General features: G+C 33.9%; 1 protein-coding gene across 3 annotated transcripts; it reads right to left on the reverse strand.

Moving 5' to 3' along the window:
* Positions 1 to 46: 46 nt before the first annotated feature.
* LOC113520744 (transmembrane protein 47) lies at positions 47 to 20,410 on the reverse strand. Of its 3 annotated transcripts, none has more exons than XM_052891752.1 (7): positions 20,189 to 20,410; positions 18,882 to 18,949; positions 6,346 to 6,542; positions 5,572 to 5,711; positions 4,862 to 4,924; positions 4,339 to 4,469; positions 47 to 3,980 (listed from the first exon to the last, which is right to left on the reverse strand). In XM_052891752.1, exons 2-7 carry the CDS (start codon positions 18,930 to 18,932, stop codon positions 3,948 to 3,950), a joined length of 615 nt encoding a protein of 204 aa, XP_052747712.1. In that variant the 5' UTR covers positions 18,933 to 18,949; positions 20,189 to 20,410; the 3' UTR covers positions 47 to 3,947. The 3 variants fall into 3 exon arrangements, with proteins under 3 accessions (XP_052747712.1, XP_052747711.1, XP_052747710.1); XM_052891751.1 differs by lacking the exons at positions 18,882 to 18,949; positions 20,189 to 20,410 and adding exons at positions 13,567 to 13,887; positions 16,123 to 16,755; XM_052891750.1 differs by lacking the exons at positions 18,882 to 18,949; positions 20,189 to 20,410 and adding an exon at positions 16,762 to 17,628.
* Between the last annotated feature and the right edge of the window lie 92 nt (positions 20,411 to 20,502).

A 20,502-nucleotide genomic window follows, 5' to 3' on the forward strand; every position in this document is an offset into this window, starting at 1 on the left:
TTATAGATTAATATTCTGAGCATTTGGACTGTAAATAAAACAAATGTTTTTCACTAGGTACTTTATTCAATCTCATTGATATGACTCATAATTTGGCTAAAATGGACATTTTATAGGTGTACTCGAGCAATATCAAAGCGATTTATACGTAATGTAAACCTAAATTATGTTTATTTATTAGAACTTAGATATGAAAATAGTACACTTGGTACAGGAAACATAGTTTCTATGAAAATGATTAAAAAATATTTATTTATAAATGTCAGTTTAAAAAATATGTTAACAGACCTATTTAGAATGTTGTTTACTATTACAGACAATAATCGTACAAAATCATTAGTAGTGTCGTAACAAATAAATCCATTCTCATAAAACACTTTGAGTCACAAATTCGGACTCACACACTCAATTTGAAACAACATTGCTTTCAACATGGAATAATACAATTTATCACTGCCACACACAATTTATAAGCGTTCTTAGAGCTTATCTCAAAACCTAATCCTAATAGATTTAGGAAATCGGGAGTATCTTGTTTTATAAAATATATGACTTATATTTTGCAAAATTACAATTACGGAATCTACACGAGAGTATATTAAAAAAAAGTAATCGATCTCAACTATCAAATATTAAAAAAAAACCTTTTGAACTCTGTATAAAACACTAGCTTGTAGCTGCAACTTCGTCCGGTTAACTAGGTTCTACCATGAAATGAAATTCCGAAATTTCGAGTTCAATTTCGTGTTTTTGTTCGTATCAAAATCGACTCAGTAAATGGAGCTTAACATTTTGTTCATTATAAATCCTAATAGTCCAAAGGAACGATATTTTAACATATTTAATAGTTTTAAATAGCATGTATTATGTAATTTTATATATTTTATACTTCATGGTAAGCCCTTAGGATATGTTCACTGGTAGAAATAAAAAGGAAGCCATATAATACATCAAATTTTATAGTAATTGATTAAGACGCTATAAAGTAACAAACTCACTTTCACACATATAAGCAAGAATATCTTTTATCATCTCTGTAAATGACACATGAAATAATTGACTAGACGCCATTGAATTGCTCGAGTACGAATCGTGAAGGTGCATAAAAACAAGTAGCTAATGTCACTCGTTAATTACAAGGGATACCATTTCTATAGTGTACACTTATAATAAATACATATAATACAACATCGGTATAACAAATGATGACTTACAACGAAATTAATGGGTATGTTAGTTACATGGCAGTGTAATTAGTTACAAATAGACATTTCACATTTAGAGATGAAACATCAGATCATTATCGTCAAATAGAATGCTTAATATTAATTATATAAGTGTGTTAATTATGTAGGTGTCGCATTAAAAAATAATAGTTATAAATAATTTATTATAGAGGAACTTCCAATGATTTAATATAAAAAATAAATAATCTCTAAATTGAGATAAAATTATGTTCTTATAATGTTATGGTCTACTAAAGCAATATAATAAAATGATGATCTAATCATATTTACATCTGATTATTTTGTTCTTAACTGAATGGGAAAACCAAATGTGAGTTCTGTTATTGGATTCAGTTAATGGATAGGTAATTCCTATGGTTTGTGTACATGCTTTTTGAAACCTGCATGCATCTTTAAATGTGAATGCTGTAATTGAAACATAGCTAATTAGTTGCATATGTTAAAAAAAATATTCATACAATTATAAATATAACTAAACCTAGTTGGCCTTGTACTTAATCATACAATAAATAAGATGACCATAATGCTTGACTAATGACTAATAATTGTTAGAAAACACTAAATTGACAAAATTCCAACATGCTTATTAGGAGAAATTTAATATCTATGAGATTTGCAATTTTATAAGTTTCAAATTAAGTCTTTATTAAAATAAATTGCTTATCAATAAATATAAGAGGCCGTTGCGTTGTGAGTTACCAGACCTGCATATAGCCACCAAACTATCACAAACATTTGTTTTATATTATTATACGAAATTAAAGCCATAACCAAGAGATTATAAAGGTGGTTACTTACGAATAGTGAGATAAAATTTAATCTATTTCTTCCTTTAATTGTACAATCATTAACTGAAGACATCGGATATCATTCTAACATTGCTCTTAAATTATCTTTATAATGATAATTGTAACATTAAGATTACACTTATAATAAACATTACCACTGTAATAATTATAACACTTTATGATAATTCATCGCTTTCTTCTTTTACTTTTACATAAATATTAAGAAAATATTGAGTTAATTTAAATGACAGTCAATTCCAAAAAAGATTTACAGTAGTAAATTATTCACATTTATTTTCTGCAAGTATAACTTTCAACTAATTGGAATGAGATTCTATAATATCACCGTAAAAATACAAAATAATTTTTCAATTGGAATCGTAATTTATTTCCATGTACACATAGACAATCATAATATTATGATGTATAAATATTAATAAAATAGATTTTACACAAACGCGAGTGTATCGCACTAAAAGGTAACTTTTAATAAAAACATACATTTAATTCCTTTATATACGTCAATAGGCATAGCCTTTAATCTCATGATCGCATTCCATAGTATGCAAAGAGCCAACGATACGACGGGACTGTAACTGGTAGCAAGCCGCTACGAGCACACGAGCGCATCCACGTCGTACCACATAGCACTAGTCGCGCACAAACACTACACAAGTTTATTACAAAACACAAGTCAGTAAGTGATACAGAGAGGTTCGAGCGAGCGGAAGGAGTCCGAATCTCGCCAGTCGCCTGCCCGAGTAGCCGCGCGACACGCGCCACACGCAACACGCCGTGCGCCACACGCGACACGCCATGCGCCACACGCAACACGCCGTGCGCAACACGCAACACGTCACGCGCCACACCACACCACACCACACCACACGCACACACCAAACGCCACGGATTGTGCAACAGATGCCTCCGGAGTTTTAGCTCCGATACTTACAGCGAGAATAAATAAAAGCGAATAAATTAAAGTAACGCTCTTTGGAACGGATTACGTTCGAGGTACGATAGTACGAACGAGTAACAGAACGTGTTCCGCCCATCGCGGGAGCGAAGCGCGCGCGCTTACACACGAAACGATAACTTATAATAAACTTAAAATTAAAGCGTTCGATAACAAAATGTTTGGCCCCAACATAAGCATTAATAGTAATTCATCCATATAATTTACAAAAATAATTTTACACTTTTTTATAACACCACATTATATATTTTCCTGCGCCCGTCTAATTTAATTTTGGTCATAGCAATATATAATTGCTAATAAAGAAATAATTTGTCAGTCTCAAAATGGCAACAAGATTCCCACAAACTTACTCATGTAAATGAAACCAATCAACCGGTTATAATAACTTAAATTCAATAAACGGCATAAAGTACTGAATGTTTACGCTATCTGTGCAAGTAGGATCTCATTCGGTACCTTTCGATCACAACCTTATCGTTAAAATCGATCAACACAAGTAGCATTTGTAGGAAAGCAATGCAACGTTAATATGTTCAAATTTTCGATTTCAAAACGATAGCGCTCCGTATTTCTACATCTAAACCGGTCCCGGTACTATAGCCGACGTCGAGTCTAGCGTATATAATCGACCGTGGAATCTAGACTACTCTTTCGTACTGATGCTATTGGACCGGACGCGAAATCGCGAGGGATTCGCTACCTCGGTACAATTAGCCGAGCTTAGTACCGAAAACCGACTACAAACTTGTCACAACGAAAGAGCCAGGATCGGCATGAGTTCGCTAGACGTAGAAGACGGGAACGCGGTCGACCGGAGGGGCCGCGTGGGGCGCGTGGGGCGCGTGTGGTGCGGATCGAGGGGGGGGCGTGGGGCGCGGGGCGGCGCGTTCAGCGGCGCGCTCACGGCACCAGGTCGGGCAGGCGCCCGCGGCCCTAGGGGCGCCCGCCGCCCTCCGCCTGCACCACCTGCGCCGCACAACCCACCATTAGTCACACGCCTCACTCCGCTCTGCACTACAAATCTACTAGAATGTTTTTAAAGGGATGGGGAAACGCGAGCAGAAATGGAGAGTGCAAAAATGGCGAAATCTCACCAAGCCACTTCTATATGAAATAAGAATAGATACTTAAATCTAAAGGAGAACAATTATTTAAAAAAAAAAATGAAACTATTATCAAATACTTTATATTATATAATACTCAATTAATTAAACTAGGAATAGACTTTTGTTAAAAAAAGAAACGATAATTAAATTGAAAAATAAATCGACGTGTGATAGTGATAGTTTATTTATTTGAATCGGTTCCTATCGTATTGACTCACTTTCCGTTCCTTGTAGTAGAGCTCCTCGCTCTCCTTGTCGCAGAGTAGAAGCACGACGGCGCCGAAGAGGAAGATGGCGGCGCCCCACCCGACACCGTACGCCCACCCGAACTCCCAAACTGACCGGTTGCCTATACAAATCAAATAAAATTTTTAAAAACCCTGAGTACATATATACTTAACATTATATAAAAACGTGAGAATTTTTACACGTAATAAAATTAAACAGTAGTTTTCATAGAATCGTAGCATAAATAATGCGACAGAATCTTTTTTTAATTTTCTCGTTTCTGTCTCTGTATGTTATGTATATCTTTATGTGTTAACGTAAGAAACAATTTTCAGAATATGTTATAGTAAATATGAATAATAAATTTAAAAATATTTAACGTCTTACTGTTAATGTAATACGCACCTCCGAAATAAACAATTTCGTAATTCATTCCATTCTATTCTAAACGACACGTTTAGAATATTTGCATATACTCGTAGTTGGAAAAAGATGTAAAGGGAAAGAACTTACCCAAATTTAGCTCCGCGGCAAAACACACAGGGTAGATAACTAGTGCTATTAAAATGCACATCACTGGAAAAGAAAAGTATTTTATAAATATATCGTTACTTTACTTGAAAATTTATTCCGGGTTTGATTTTATATTACCAGTTTCAGTATTGGTTTGAGTGCTAAGATTTGAAACTTAGCTCTATCAATTAAATGAATCTTCAACAAACAACAAATATGACATCGCTATAGTGTTGAGAAAAAAAAACCATCTAAAATATCAACGATTTCGAATTATCAATTGCAAATGATAAAATACAGTTTTGATCTGTTGTCAATAAATCTATTTATGAAGCCCTTCTGCTAGCAACACGTTATTCGCACAATCGTATTATTTTAATTGAGTATATAATAGTATTGTTAATCCAATATCCCAAGACAATGGAACGCATGCAGTATATTAACCGTTTTAGTGCCATTGATTTTTACTCATATCTACTTAAAAAATACTAAAGAAATCTTTGTCGTCATTGTTTGATGTCATTTACCCATGTCTCTAAAAAAACTGTATCTCCTCCAAAAATTATCTAATTTTAATATTTTTTCTACAGCGAGCTAAACAACAAATGATTTCACGAGCGCTATGGCGTTCGTGACACTTTTAGTTACAATGCGCACGAGCGCGATGGTGCTCCTCGGCACTCAAACGGTTAAATATTAAAGATACTTACAAGCAAGCGCCATGGCGAGCACCGCAAACCGGTAATACCGAAATTTGGTGCGGTGGTCAGCAGCACGGAGCCCAAGTCCGGTCAACAGCGCGCCGCACACGTCCGCCGCCAGCGTCGCCACGCACAATCCCGCCGCGGCCCTGCAATAATAACACGGAACATATTTTTACAATTACAATTATTATATAAGGTGGACATAACTAGATTTCCTACTTCACACGACATACAGAGCCGACTTTAGCCTACCAGACGCCGCAGGACAACTCATATTACCCCTACGGCGAAAACAAGGACGCCAGAAGTCTAGTGAGCCGAATGCTAGAAGGATCCATCAATTGATAGACAGTTACAATAGTGCCTTTCACCTTTTGAAGCTTGAAACCTGCACGCCTACATATCGCGTCTCTTCCTAAGACTGGTTTTGACCTATAGACATGAACATCAGAAAATACAGGTGAGCTCGTGGCACCCCTGATGCGTTGCCATTCTTGAATAATTTTACTACTATACCTAGGGTATAAAAGTGAAATTATTCAAACACGATACCTTTAACAAACAGTCACGCAAGCACTGCCGCTTTGTAAAAAAAAAAAAAAAACAATAAAATTAAATAACCCTTTCCAAATTATTTCCCTATTTCCCTGCAAAAAAAGACTCGAAATCTTTCAGCCATCCAGCCTTTTCAAATATCTGTCGGGCCGTATTCTTTATCGACAGTCTCATTGAATACAAAATGAAGCCTGCTACAGTTAAAAAAAATTGATTATAACTTACTTAATATAAGGCGCTGGTCTCGCAGCATAGCAGCCAGGCTGCGCGGTAATATCAAAGGGTAGAGGCGTGGGCGCTTCAGGATCTATGCAGTGCATGAAGAGCCCCTGTCGCCATCCGGCGGCCATCAGCCAGTCCGCTGAGGCCAGCCCCAGCACCATAAGGATCACAACCAACAACCCGCATATCAGTGCAATCACCTGGAATAATATAGTAGTTTTTTATAATTAAATATATACACTGAAAGTTTTAAAACAATTGACGGAACGACATCGAAGAACGGACAATGGGAAAAGGGGAAAGGGATTATTAGTAATGGAGACTGAGAATCCCATTACTAACAATATACCCAACCAGGTCGACCTCCATGAGGTTCGCCCTGGAAATTATCATGGTTAATTTCTAATGAATTCATCATAATGGGCTAACTGGCCTATTTTCATTCTCATCTATCACCCTTCACTGGTGCCCCGCAGGCGTATATCGTTAGCGCAATTTTATTTTCACCATAAAAAAACCATTGGGGAATAAAAGTGCTCCAGTAGCATACAGAGAAATGTAATCGACCAACCTGTAATACCTCCACCTACCAATAGGTAGATGGAGCGACAACCTTAAATGTTAAAAGCATCACGTTCATCTCTTCAGCAAAAAAAGTTATAATATTTTTTTATTACTTTATCAATTGTCTTATTATAAGTTATTACTTGTACTTTCATTTAGAATTCCATACGTCGAAATGCAAAATGATGACTTTTGCTCATCCGTTTGTCTGACCATCTATTATAATGATAATAATATCATAATATTTTTTATTTTATTAAGGACAGATAAAGTAGAAAGTTGTTTGTATCAAGAAGGTACCTACGAAGAACATCAATCAATTTAATCGGAATGGTCTATCCGTTTGCATACATATATATATAATTTATGTTCTCCTATCAATTGTTTACATTATCTGTGCTGTACAACGGCTTTAAGTTCAAACTGTTGAATCTATCTATAATAAACAAATGATTAGTACATTGTATAGACATCAATTAAATAAAACCTATTTACAATTCATGGTAGATAAATTATTCCATTATTCAAAACTCGCAATCAACATCATCATCATCATATGAGCCTTTAACTGTCCACTGCTGAACATAAGCCTCGACCTTCGAGGATATACAATCAACATACTATAGAATATTTCAGCTGAAAAAATTCGATCATAAATCTACTTTCATAAACTAAGTAGTTACATAAATTCGTGATGAAGCTACAGTCATACGTTATTTTATTACCCCTAAGTTCAAAATGATTAATAAAATCATTTCTTAGCGAGTTAGTTAACGCCTATATTTTTTATCTACATCTACGCATTTTCACTGAATATTTTTTATAAGTCAACAAACTTAAACTGCCTGAATACTTTTACGTGTAGTCGAAACAGTTTCAAGTATTTAATTTAATAATTATTAATAAGTAATTTAAATATAGCAAGTGTTATGCACCTCTGACTTTGATAAATAAATTATTACAACTCTCAACTCTCAACCGCAACGCTGCGCCGAACATCCGAAATTGTTTACAATTCTGATCAATTGAACACGATGGCAACACTAGTGCCTACAGAGAGGGAAAGAAAAGCAGCAAAGCCGAGGCGAATGTCTCGAGGTGAAGCACAGGGGGGCGCGGTCATCGATCGCAGTCCCCGTCGGCACTTGGGGGACGCAAGGCAACATCAGCTGTTCGGCGAGGCGTCGCGTCTCTGCTTCACGTCTGGTTCGCACTACAGAATAAAATAGGTAGTCTAAGTACCTACATAATAAACGCACATTGTTATCGATCTTGGAGAAAACCGCAGCTATTATAGTCAAGACTAGACCTCCGTTCATAACTGAATGAAAGCAATGTTGCTTGAACGAACATAACGTTACCAAATTAATGAAAAATGTTTTATAAAAACGTCGTTTAACGTTTCTACATAATAAAATATTTTAAAATAAAAAACTGACCACGCTATAAATATTGTAGTATCTTCAAATCTAAAGCCTTGAAAGTTGAATTTACATCAAATTTTAATTATTTAATGGCGCGTACAGACAGACCAAACGGACGCTAATATTCAACTTTTATTTGATGTTGGTTGCTACATGGTCATTGACTTTCAAAACATTCTAATACATCTGGCGGCGAGTTCAAGAAAACGAGTGATGGTGAACATAAATACAGACAACACTCTCTCTCCTGCTTTAACTAAACATTCGTTATTCTTCAGCGCCCATCCACACCGCCCGCCTCCAATCAAATGATTTGACATCTGTGTAGTTTGCTAACAAACGATCACCGACGCGAAACAAGATCTCACCAATAAAAGCCTTCGTGACATTCTTTTGCTTATATGCAGCATAAGAGAATTTGTAGAAAGAATAAGTTTTTACATTTAATAAGTTATCAAATATTAATGGGCATAATTTAACTGATTTTCGTATCGCAAATCAGTTCAACATTGTCATAATCACATTAATTAATTTTTTTAAAAGATTTTAAGTAAATTAGGAACTGTCAGAATTTAAATAAACGATTCTAAAGCTTCAATGGTTTTTCACGTACAAAAGCCTCTAGTCCCAAATTCTAATATGAGGTTGCCAACACGTGAATAGTAGCGATTGATTACCGATAATACTTGGTCATTCAGTCTACAAATCTGCCATAAAACTGTATGAAATAGAATCAAGTTTCTTTACACAACTAGAGAGTTCTATCTGTAATAAATACTATAGGTTAAAGACTAATCGAGCAATGAACTGTAGGCATTCTGTGATTATTTACAATCAAACAACGAACTGTACACACGGGATCTGTTTTCAGACAAATGTCTATAAAATGTTTGGAGTTAAAACTAAGAATAATATAAGAATAAATTATGGAGTTAGTTTTTTTTTTTTTTCAGTTAAGTTTATATAGAGATAAAACGAAGAATGAACTAAGAATATTAGTTAAAAGTATTGTGTGCGTACGTATACAAGTTTCTGCCGCGTAATCTCAGTAAATATGATGCTACACAAATTAAATTATATACTTATTTCTGCCGCGAAGCAACAATACATGTAGTCAAAGATATAGTAAAGTACGTACTACGTAGGTAACTCAACTACACAAGAGACAAAAAAGTAATTGTTGTTATTCCTTTATCCATGTTTCATAGCCTGAGCAGAAGAGCGACATTCTGTCTGCGGAGAGATTTCCTTTATGTTTACCTCATCATCCTATGCTTTTAAGACCGACAAAAGACAATCATCGTAAATTTTAGTCCGGTCACAATAAAACTCTTCAATTTAAAGAGTTCATGTAACAAGAGAACATGCAATTGAATGTCACAACGTACATATACAATACAATTTCCGTCAATGAAATTATAATAAAAAAGTAGTTCCGTAACATTCATTTCTTTAACCGACGCTACTGTTACGTATTGCTAACAGCACAGTTCTCTCTATAAATTGACTATACTGAAACTATCACTTTCGATCATGTAGGCATTACAGAATTTACAAGCAGTCTCATCAGATAGTCTGGATTTGCCAGTAGTATAAAAAAAACATTCATATGGTTTATTTCATTGTTATAATATTTCACCTACTACTACTTGTATTATAAAAGCGAAAGTTTATGAGTATGCATGTATAGACTATAGATAAATGTTACTCTTTCACGCAAAAACTGTTAAATGCAAATTAATTAAATTTGGTACACGAATAAGCAATATCGTAACTTAGTACATACATACAGGATACTTTTAATACAGATTTACGCGCGCGAAACTACGGTAAATAGATAATTCTTTATCATTTATATGAAATAATTTGTGTACAATATTCTCTATATATTACCAATACTACACTGCAAGCCGGAAGCATTAACTAAAAGAGGGATATGTCGTTCATTGAATTACGTATAATGCGTTCACGTGCAGAGCTATTTGTTGACCATTGTGATGTGAGGGGTCAACTTATTTCTATTCATAGCTATATGTACCTATGTATAAGAAAGACGTAGAAAAGTAGTTCATCTATTATATTTCTACGCATTAAATATTTTTAAAGGGTCATTAACTATTTTCATACTGGCATTACGTCATTTAGAGAAATCAAAGTTGAGAAAGAGAGAGATAGAGATTTTTGATGATGATGTTGCTCTATTTTATACGAGTATGAATTACTTGTCTAAAAAAAACAATAAATAGTATTAAAATGAAATGAAAGAAATTAATAATTCAATCACATTCAAATAAAAATGTTTACATATTTCATTTTAATTTATGAACAAAATTTTATTTAGTCCCAGAAAAATGTGTCGCTTCTCAAATTTAAGTTGTCTTTTTTTTAACTCTCCTCAAATGTTGCCACCCAAAAATCGTTCTGGAAAGAGATAAACGAGAAGATATCCGTCGAACCATCACGCAAACTAAGTTACATAACGTGATGTTATAATACCCACAACTTTGTCCTCATAAATTGAGAGATGACGTCATAGAACCCGTGTTCATCCTTGAGCTTTATACAATCTTTTTGGCAAATTTCTTTCAAACCCATTCATCCATTGAAACGTAACAGACAGATTTACTTTCGTCGCCGATATCATTTTCTATTTTGCGCTTCCGTATTTACAATAAGTATTAGTGAAGATCTTTCTATTTACGCTTTCGAAGTATTATATAAACGTAAAAAAAAATTACATAAATTTTCAAACTATTTATCATCATGATATTAGCCGTTATCTGTTCATTGCAGAATATAGGTCTCCCCCACAATATTTTGCAAGTGTTTGCCACGCTTGGTAGCCGAGTTGACAACTGCAATTAGGCTTTTGGTTATAAGAGGGATTTTATGCCGGAACCATACAGCAGTCTATAATTTTACTCTGAGAAAAAAAGTAGAGATTGCAATCGTAACAATTTTAACGCGAAAGACTAATTAACAATTATACAGGAATTATCAAAATCGGTTTAGAATTTACCAAAATATCGCTTAACACATCTACAAAAATACAGACGAATTGAAACCCTATTGAAAATCGTTTATAAAGAAGCATTACGTAATCCACATAGGTCAATTCATCAATTCAATTTTCATTTAACACAACAGAAGCAATCTGGTTTAGTCCTACAGAGATTTCCAAATAAAACGCAAAAATCATGCTTCATGGTTCATTAAAATTTCTGAACACTATGGACTATATAACTATAAGTAAACATTATCAAAGAGGACATTGAGTACAAAACATTTATAAATGCACATGTGAACATCTTGGCCACCGTTTTAAGTGAACCTACAAAAGAAAACGATATCGTATCGGACTTTACTTGACCGTAAAATATAAAAAAAAAAACGATGCCGATACTTCCTTGGAAGGACAGACCAGTGCAAATAATACGCTTATGTATGACGGCCCACCTGAGGGAAAGTAGTAACCGTCGCCTATAGACATGAGCAGTACCATGGACATAACAGAGTATACTGTTTCGCCCATGATATCCTCCATGCGTTGCCATTCCTGAGGATTCAGGTGTTATTCCTCTGTACCCAGTAAGATCACGCCATATCCCACCCTTCAAACCGAAACATAGCCATGAAACACAACTGCTTCACAGTAGAAACACGAATGGGACAGAGGTACCCAAGCAATCGACTTTTGTACAAAATCTCCCTTTGGTGAGTTATATTGATATTGATATACACCAGAATAATTGGGACAAAATTATCGAAATATGTTTAGAAATGGTGAAAAAATCGCGTAACACATCCATAAAAAATACAGGCGAATTGAGAACCTCTTCCTTTTCGAGGTCGTTTATAAAGAAAGCATTACGTAATCCGCATAGGTACAGTCAATCCAATTTCCGTTTTATACAAACGAAGCAATCTGGTTTAGTTGCTCTAAATACCGGGTGGGGAACGCTTCAATACATTTGAACGTTAAATTCAATTATAAAGTAAAGGTTTATTACTTTTTTACGCGCGAGTCTATCTAGATATTTTGCCGCCACGAGGAAATCGCCTTCCGCACAGAATAATTTACAGTTTTAGTGCAAAACTTAAAAAAATTAGAGAATCCATAGCTTATAACTATAGTTCTTGGTAATAATTAAATTAGGATAAAATTATCCCTCATATAAAAATCTATACAATTTTATCCCAATTCATACCTTACCATCGTAAGATAGAACATATTATGTTCTAATTTACCAAATATAGTTAAAATCCGATCAATATTAAAATGTGCTTTGTAACGTAGTAAGTAACGATTATCCAATTTTTTGTTTTTTTTTTTACATTTTGAACAGTAGTAAAAAATCGGAGATTGTTAATATTATTCAAGCAGCAATCACAATATCATGACTTAACACATCGCATGCGAAGTATATCGTACAGTACATTATACACTATCACACTAATAATAAATTGTAATAAATATCTCAAAATTATTTAAAAAATGTAATGAAAATTCTTAATTTTTCTTTTTTTACATAAATTATTGTCGACATTACATAATTATTATTAATATTAAAATATTAATTAATATATTACATAATTTCCTGAAATACAGATCTCTGATCTAGTTTAGGGTCCAGTCTCCCACAAGTTTTACAGACCATTGTAATTATACACACATATACAGTTGTATTTTTTCTGTATTTTCTGTAATCATATAGTTCAGTATCACGGAGCATCACTACTGAGAATTCAAGTTAATTCTCTTATGCCTTCATATGACTTTTTTTTATAATAATAAAATGATATTCTTCACTATCGGCTCATACTGATGAAGTATATACTAGTGAAAGAGGGGTAAAGAGAGTTAATACAGAGGTCTAAAAGCTCCATTACTAGCAATATACCTATAATAATATTGGAAACCATCGTGATTAATTCTTATTAAATTCGTCACATTGGGCCAACTGACTTCATTCTCACTTATCTTTACTCACTGGCGACCCGAATAGCGCAAGCGGGGCTACCATTTAATTTTCACCCAATAAAAAAAAACTAATGAGAGATAATAGTAAAAATTAAGTCAGATCATTTGGCCTATTATGGCGAATTTACTAGGACAACGACGGTTTCCAAGGGGCACTCTGACGTCGACTTAATTTGACTTACTAGAACATACCTTTCCCCCCTATAAGAGGTAATTCCCTTAAAAAATAATCAACCAAACATTCTCGATATGCACCTGGGCTATCTGGTTGGCAGGCATTTCGTCTGGTTCCGTTGCAAATTGTGGCGGTGGTGGTAACACAGGTGGAGGGAGGGCGCGCGGGTTTGAGCGGTGCCCGCCCGGGCCAGCGCCCGCGCGCCCCTGCATGCGCTTGCTACCGAACCGCCACCACACCACCACACTAGGCACTTCACTAGATACCCACACCCACTCAACACATCACACGTTCTATTAACGACAGTACAGATATATATATCTCTAATTCACTCAAACGATTTAGTCTGATCACTAGAAGACTCAATGGAACGTTAATGGGGTTGCTGTTTCGATTAGGTCCTATAAACGAGTGTATTGATTTTATAATTGAAAACTTGTACTCATTACAGTTCGTAAATGTAGTAATAATTTCAAAGCGCTATTACGCTGTATAGGTGTGCATTGAAAACTGAAAATACTTTGTTACTTTGCGTCGCCTTTAATAATACGCTTAATGAACCGACACCATAAACAAAAGCCTGCTTTTGTTGAAATTGGAATTCTGCCCTATTCATTTATCCTGCCTGAACTATTTACCGAGTATACCTACCCACCTACCATACGAGGTATTGTTACTATTCACGCTCTAAAAAACACGTATAGGTGCAGTGTGTAAAGAAGTCTTGTTGGAATTAACATATTGTGATGTAGACAAATAACGTAGTTATAAATAAAAAAATGAATGTAAGAAAATAATAAAAGACGCTTTTTTCTGGAAGATAATAAAAAACAGAAAGTAGGATCCAAACAATCAATCATTAAATCATTAAATCGTCTCAATTATTTTTTCTTCTCTTTTAAAACATATTTTTGTTTTTTAAAATATTTTTTATTTTAATATTATTTAGGTAGTAATGAAGAATAATGTAGTAAACAATTAAGAAAATCGTTTAAGGTGTTGGTGAAAATAAAATTACCAATTACACGGAAGATTACGACTACCCTTTCTGTGTAGTTTCTGTATTTGGGTCAGAGCAGAGTAATTGTGCACTGTGGGGGAGAGACCGGCATCAAATGAGGTCGCCGCTGGCGTCACTACGGCGTTGGACAAAAATTAGGTGTGTTGTGTATCCGTATAGGCATATATGCACAGAAATATGCGAGACACGCAATAACAATACTTAAGCGATACCGTCATACGCTTTGGGTGGGTGAAATTTGTGATAATAAATAGTGATAATAAATATTAACTTATTAACTTTAAAAAAAGCATTTTAGAATAGAATATGATTTTTACGAAAAATTATTATTCTGAAAAAACATTTTAAGTTTAAGTAACTTTTGTCCTTATATTTTAGTGTCACACTTAAGAAGATATGTAAGTGATACACCAAATATAGAAGAATACCAGAAACGATAATTTTCAATTTCAATTGTTTATTAAACAACAGTTGTTCGCTCACAACAATAAGAAACAGTGATGTACAAATAAACAGTAACGGATAAAAAGAATCAATACATCAATTATATAAAAAAAAACAAACACAAACAGTTTACACAAGAAAAGTTTGTTTTAATGTTATCATGTGTATAGCAGCAGCACCGGAAGGTATCAGCGAAGAAATATAAATAATCTTTAATAAACGAAAGAATCTTCAACGTCACTCCGAATGGATATAATGCGTCACACACAACACACCCAGAAAACTTATAAATAGAAAGGTACTCCAAACAAAACCTATAAATGAGATTTAATTTTATTTAATAATAATAAGGTACGGTACAAAACATATACCTACTTTATTCAAATTACTTTTCTGAATACAACATTAAATTCAAAATTAACGAGATTGTATTCACAACAAGATCGAATTTATTTTACTACATACATTTTTCTTTTACAGAAAAAAAAAAAAAATCTAGTATTATCCAAGTTAAAAATAAAAAGAGACCTAGGTGAAGTCTTTTTGTATATTGCATTTAATAATGCACAATAGTCACAATCATCTACGATTTGTGGGTGAGTGATTGAGAGTGAAGAAAACTACTAAATCGATTTTAAAAATTATTTCACTAATAGAAAACTACTACTATCCCTAAGTAACACAAACTATTATCTACGACGAAACATTCCCACGGGAACAGGCGATAATACAAATTGCTAGTTAATATTTTCGTAATTTCAATAGAAAGATAAACTTTGTAAATTGAATATTATATTTATTATTCTGTCCACGTTTTATACTATGAATAACAACATACAATTTACAAAAAATAAGTAGCGTAATGCGTAATTTTATTACCTATTTTTTATTGACTCTTTTTACGGTAATAAACATTTAAGGTAACTTAGACTGTTTTAAACAAAATAATAGGTAAAATTAAAATATGTAAATAGTTAAATGTTTTTATAATTTTATATCAAAACATTACAAAGATTTTACTGAAATGTTTTAAGTATGTTTACGTTTTATCCAAAATTTACTTTAATTAATATAAAAATTTTGAAGTGATAGAATATGATTATATATCATACCTATCCACATTACGAATTATATAATTTTTAAGGTAAATAAATTACAATCTACTATTTACCTTAAAGTAATAAAATACCTTACTCGTACATATGAATTCTAATTATTATATTTATGTACATAAAATTATTACTACATAGAACTATAATATTTTGCGCCCCAATTTTTTTGATCTCGTTTGTGAGAATTGCGCATTGGGTCGCGCCGGTTTTCTGTTCCCACAAAAAATCACCTTAACAATTATTGTACTTCATTAACACATTATCAGTAAGAAAAAATTGAAAGAAAGCTTTCTTGCAAATTTCTGCAATAATTACAAGAGGAATATACAGGATAATCGGGTCTGAGAAGGTAGTGATAGGAGGGATACACGCAAAGGGCGGGCGGGCCTAGTTAGCTGGGCGGTCGGACCGGGCGATACGGCGCCTGACGCGGGACTGCCGCCCGCCCTCCGAACCTCGGGTGCCTCGCATCTGCCGCCCTCCCTCACGCCAACAAAACACAGATTACAGAGACACATTTAATAGCCAAACGCTACTTAAACTTCGATCGTACTACACAACACAAACACGAAATTGCTTAGCGTTCCACACTGTCACTTTTATGTACTTTTTTATTTGTTTTTATTGAACAAAGCAATATAGCGGTAATTCTAGTTACATCGACCAATTAAAGTCCTCTACTCTTTTGGCAGTCACACCTGAGTGATCTGCAGAGATGGTGGTTGCGATTGGCGTCGCGGCGGACGACGGGGATGTTGCCTGCACCAGCCGCCCATAGCCCGAAGACGCCGCGAACAGCTCGCCTTCGAAGGAATGGAGCACCATTTGTGAGACTCCCGCGCCCCAAAAGTAGTAGTCATTCTATCTCCTGGTTTGGACATATCGTAAACTATCTTTGGACTCTCCACAGTCTCGACACCCGGTGTAATGCGATATTTCGCTCCCGAAATAGCTTTCTTGATTTCGTTGAGAGCACGCAATGCGGCATTTTCTTCTTTTCCGTCTATTGCAGTCTCCCTCGGAACTGCTGTGAGTCGACCCGGAGGCGGCTGACCCACGGGAACGTCACCCTGACGACGTGTGAGCCGCTTCAACTTATTGAGTATTGTCTCAGGGGGGTCTGTATTTGTTCCGACAGTGCATAATCGAGGCCTACTGTGTTCGGGTTCGTCTGGCATCGATAAAGGGACGTATGTTTGTGGAGGCAGCGTAGCTGCTCGCCTAGGGATAGGTTCATCTTGCAAATACGTGATATGCAGAGTACTAATACTAAGCGGCTGCTGAGGTGGAGGCCACAGGTCTCTCGTGGGCGGTACGGGCGAAGGACGCTCTCCTAACATCCGACGAGCAAACTCGCCTGGTTGCCAAAGATAACTTGCTGTCAAGTTCCCGTGTGTTTGCATCACGACACCAATCTTTACTAACGTGAGACTCGCTATTACTAATCCAATACAGGCTTCGTGCACTTAAGGGTATTCGCACAGATGTCGAGTAAAGCCTGTTAAAATTGGATCACGGCTGTTGAATATTTAATAAACAGTAATAGCTAGTAATCCATTTTGGTATTCAATAGCGTTATATAAATATAATATACCTATTTTAAAGTAGATTTTTAGATATTTATTTTGTCTAAAAATGTATTTTTATTAGTCTTGAAATTTAGTACAAAATATTGCTTTTTATTTAGGTAGTCGAAAGCATGAATTCCAGTGCCTAAAAATCATCATACTCTATAAATTAAAGAAACTGACCATGTATAACGGCTTGGTAATATGTTTCCCTCCTCATATATAAAGAAACCTGTACCAAGCAGTATCATATTAATGGATTATAATGATGACGATACATGTAGACAAATTTATTTATAGGTAAACACTAATACATTCAAGGAATTTACTTATGTATTGGAATTTACTTGTGTATGTATGACAGTAATATTTAAATTTTGTTGCTGAATTCACGGTAAGTTTGTATCTTTCAATAATCAATCAAAGCCGTGGTATGCAGGTAGTCCTTAACAATTATTAATACCAAAGCTAGTTTGTTGCCTCTTCATTTAATTGCTTTCATTGGAGATTAAAACACAGACAATATACACTAAATATAAAACAGCTAACTCAAATAAACCATATTTATATACTGTTTGGTACACAGAATTAAATATGATGAAACATTAACGCCATTTTTATTGGTTCGATAAAATTTTATTGTATTAGTTGCAAAAATTACATATAAAGATAGTTAAGTATCAAGCTTGTAAAATTTACTGCTTTTGTTGATTTCATTTAAAATTCATTCAAATTAAGGGTCTATTATGACCCTTTTTTATTGGGAAAAAAATATATCAAAATAGAACAAAACAAGGTGTCAGTTCTTTAGTCTACTACTACATCACATACTATTCCTAAGATGCCAAAATAAATGCCGTATCACACTACATCTTGTTTTCACCTATTTTCCCCACAAATGCCATTTATAAAATGCCATAATTACATTTTTGGATGGTAATTTCTTATTTTATAGCTTATGCAATGATTTACATATTTTTACATTGACACATTCCCATTTTTATATTTACAATGAAAAATAACTGAAATAATTTTTATACCAATAAACTACTCATTAAATAAATTTTATTCTGTTTTCATCCTCATATTCATTCAACCTTTTTAATATGATGTACAATGACAACACCCAAAGTAAAAGAAAGTCTCTTTATCAATATTTTGTAAAACCAAGCAAAACCTAATTGGAAACTCATTATATTAAATACTCACCTTTTAGGTAGATGATATTATAATGACAAAGAAAAACTTACCTTAAGTGGTCGTGTGATAGTCACAGTTTCAATCATAGTAGTGGATGCCATGGTATATGATTATTATCCTGAAATCAAGATATTATATTATACAAAAGAAGCAATGGAAAATAGAGAATCTCTACAACTTTAAATCTGCCTTTTGCACATTTTACTTTTGTTATGTCCATGGTACTGCTCATGTCTATAGGCGACAGTTACCACTTTCTATCAGGTGGGCCGTCAGCTTGTTTGCCATTCTAAGTTGTAAATAAAAAATTTACTGGTCAATAAAGTTTAAATAATAATAATAAACATTAACTAGTAATATAGAATGTAATTTAGTCTAGAATTCAAATGTTTCAGAAGATTGTCTTTTTTAACAATTGAAGAATTTATGCAGAATTTAAAATCATCTTCATAATAACTCACATCCACGTATTATCATCACACTGCTCACCATTGACAGTAAATTTATCAACACACGCTTGAACCTAAATAATACCATACAGTGGTTTCAGAAGGGTTTTCTCATCTGAACACACAGACTGAAATGAGCTCACTACTGAAGTTTTTCTAGTATGGGGTTCTTCATAAGGTGACAACCCTGGTTTGCAGGCATCCATATGCTACATAACTGTTTACAACCAGACAGGCTGTATGCTTGTTTGCCACCTTCACAAAAAAAGCATAGATGCCAAACATAAGGCTCATGCCCAAAAGAGATTTTCATAATATTAAGAAAATAATAAACAAGACTGAAATACATGATGATTAACTACTACCTATTAAGGGTAAAAAATATGTAAACAGTGCATGAAATTTTTCATGCAGATCAGTGCCATGTAAAAGTATATTGTTCATCAAAGTAAAACTAAAATTCAAAAATATTTTATCATACAAAAATACCTTGTTCACAAAGTCATTTACATTCAAACAAATTTTTATGTCTCTACCAGCCTAACAGCAGTTGGCACAATAATAAATAACAATCTTATTTCTTTATATTTTATTAAGAAATATGTAGATGTTGGATTATTGGAATTAAATGTAAAATCGTACAATAATCTCTGATGACTACCACTATGGACTATATATTTACTTCTTCAACATATATGTACTAACTCGACAATGAATCACAGCGATTCAAGGTTTTTGTTTCTGTAGTGCTGTAGATTGTATACTTATCATACACATTACATCCATCCCTCATTTATTTAATGGAAACAAAAAATATTAATAGTCTCTAACTTCATTAAAGACTGTTATAATATTGCAGAGATTATTTTTATTTTAAAATATTAGAAGTACAATAATTTATTACTCACATAAATGTCACCGACAATAACTCAAGAGTGTCTACAAATTTACTGATCTAATAATTTGCTAGTCAGTATCGTAGATCAAAATATACCAACGTAACTATATATAATTTATAAATTTATAATTACACTGATAAATAGACATCACAAACAGAAGAAAGAAAACAATTCATTGACGATGAAGCTCTTCCAAACACATCCCAGACTAAAACTGTCATAACATAAATGTCACTAATTGACTGATTGTCTGACAGTCCAATACGGAAGATCTTTCTCTTTACATAGAATAATAAAATACAAAGTAAGGAATACACAATACC

Source organism: Galleria mellonella, unplaced genomic scaffold (genome assembly GCF_026898425.1).
Source record: "Galleria mellonella isolate WM207_F2 unplaced genomic scaffold, CSIRO_AGI_GalMel_v1 utg1432, whole genome shotgun sequence".
NCBI lineage: Eukaryota > Metazoa > Arthropoda > Insecta > Lepidoptera > Pyralidae > Galleria > Galleria mellonella.

Excerpts from the sequence above, each read along its gene's own strand:
- LOC113520744 (XM_052891750.1), bottom strand. The coding sequence starts at position 17,466 with ATGCAAACACACGGGAACTTGACAGCAAGTTATCTTTGGCAACCAGGC. Across the intron at positions 6,543-16,761 it reads CATCTCTGCAGATCACTCAG|GTGATTGCACTGATATGCGG; the intron begins GTGTGACTGCCA and ends ATATTATTCCAG. Across the intron at positions 4,925-5,571 it reads GCTCGCCATGGCGCTTGCTT|TGATGTGCATTTTAATAGCA; the intron begins GTAAGTATCTTT and ends TTTCTTTTCCAG.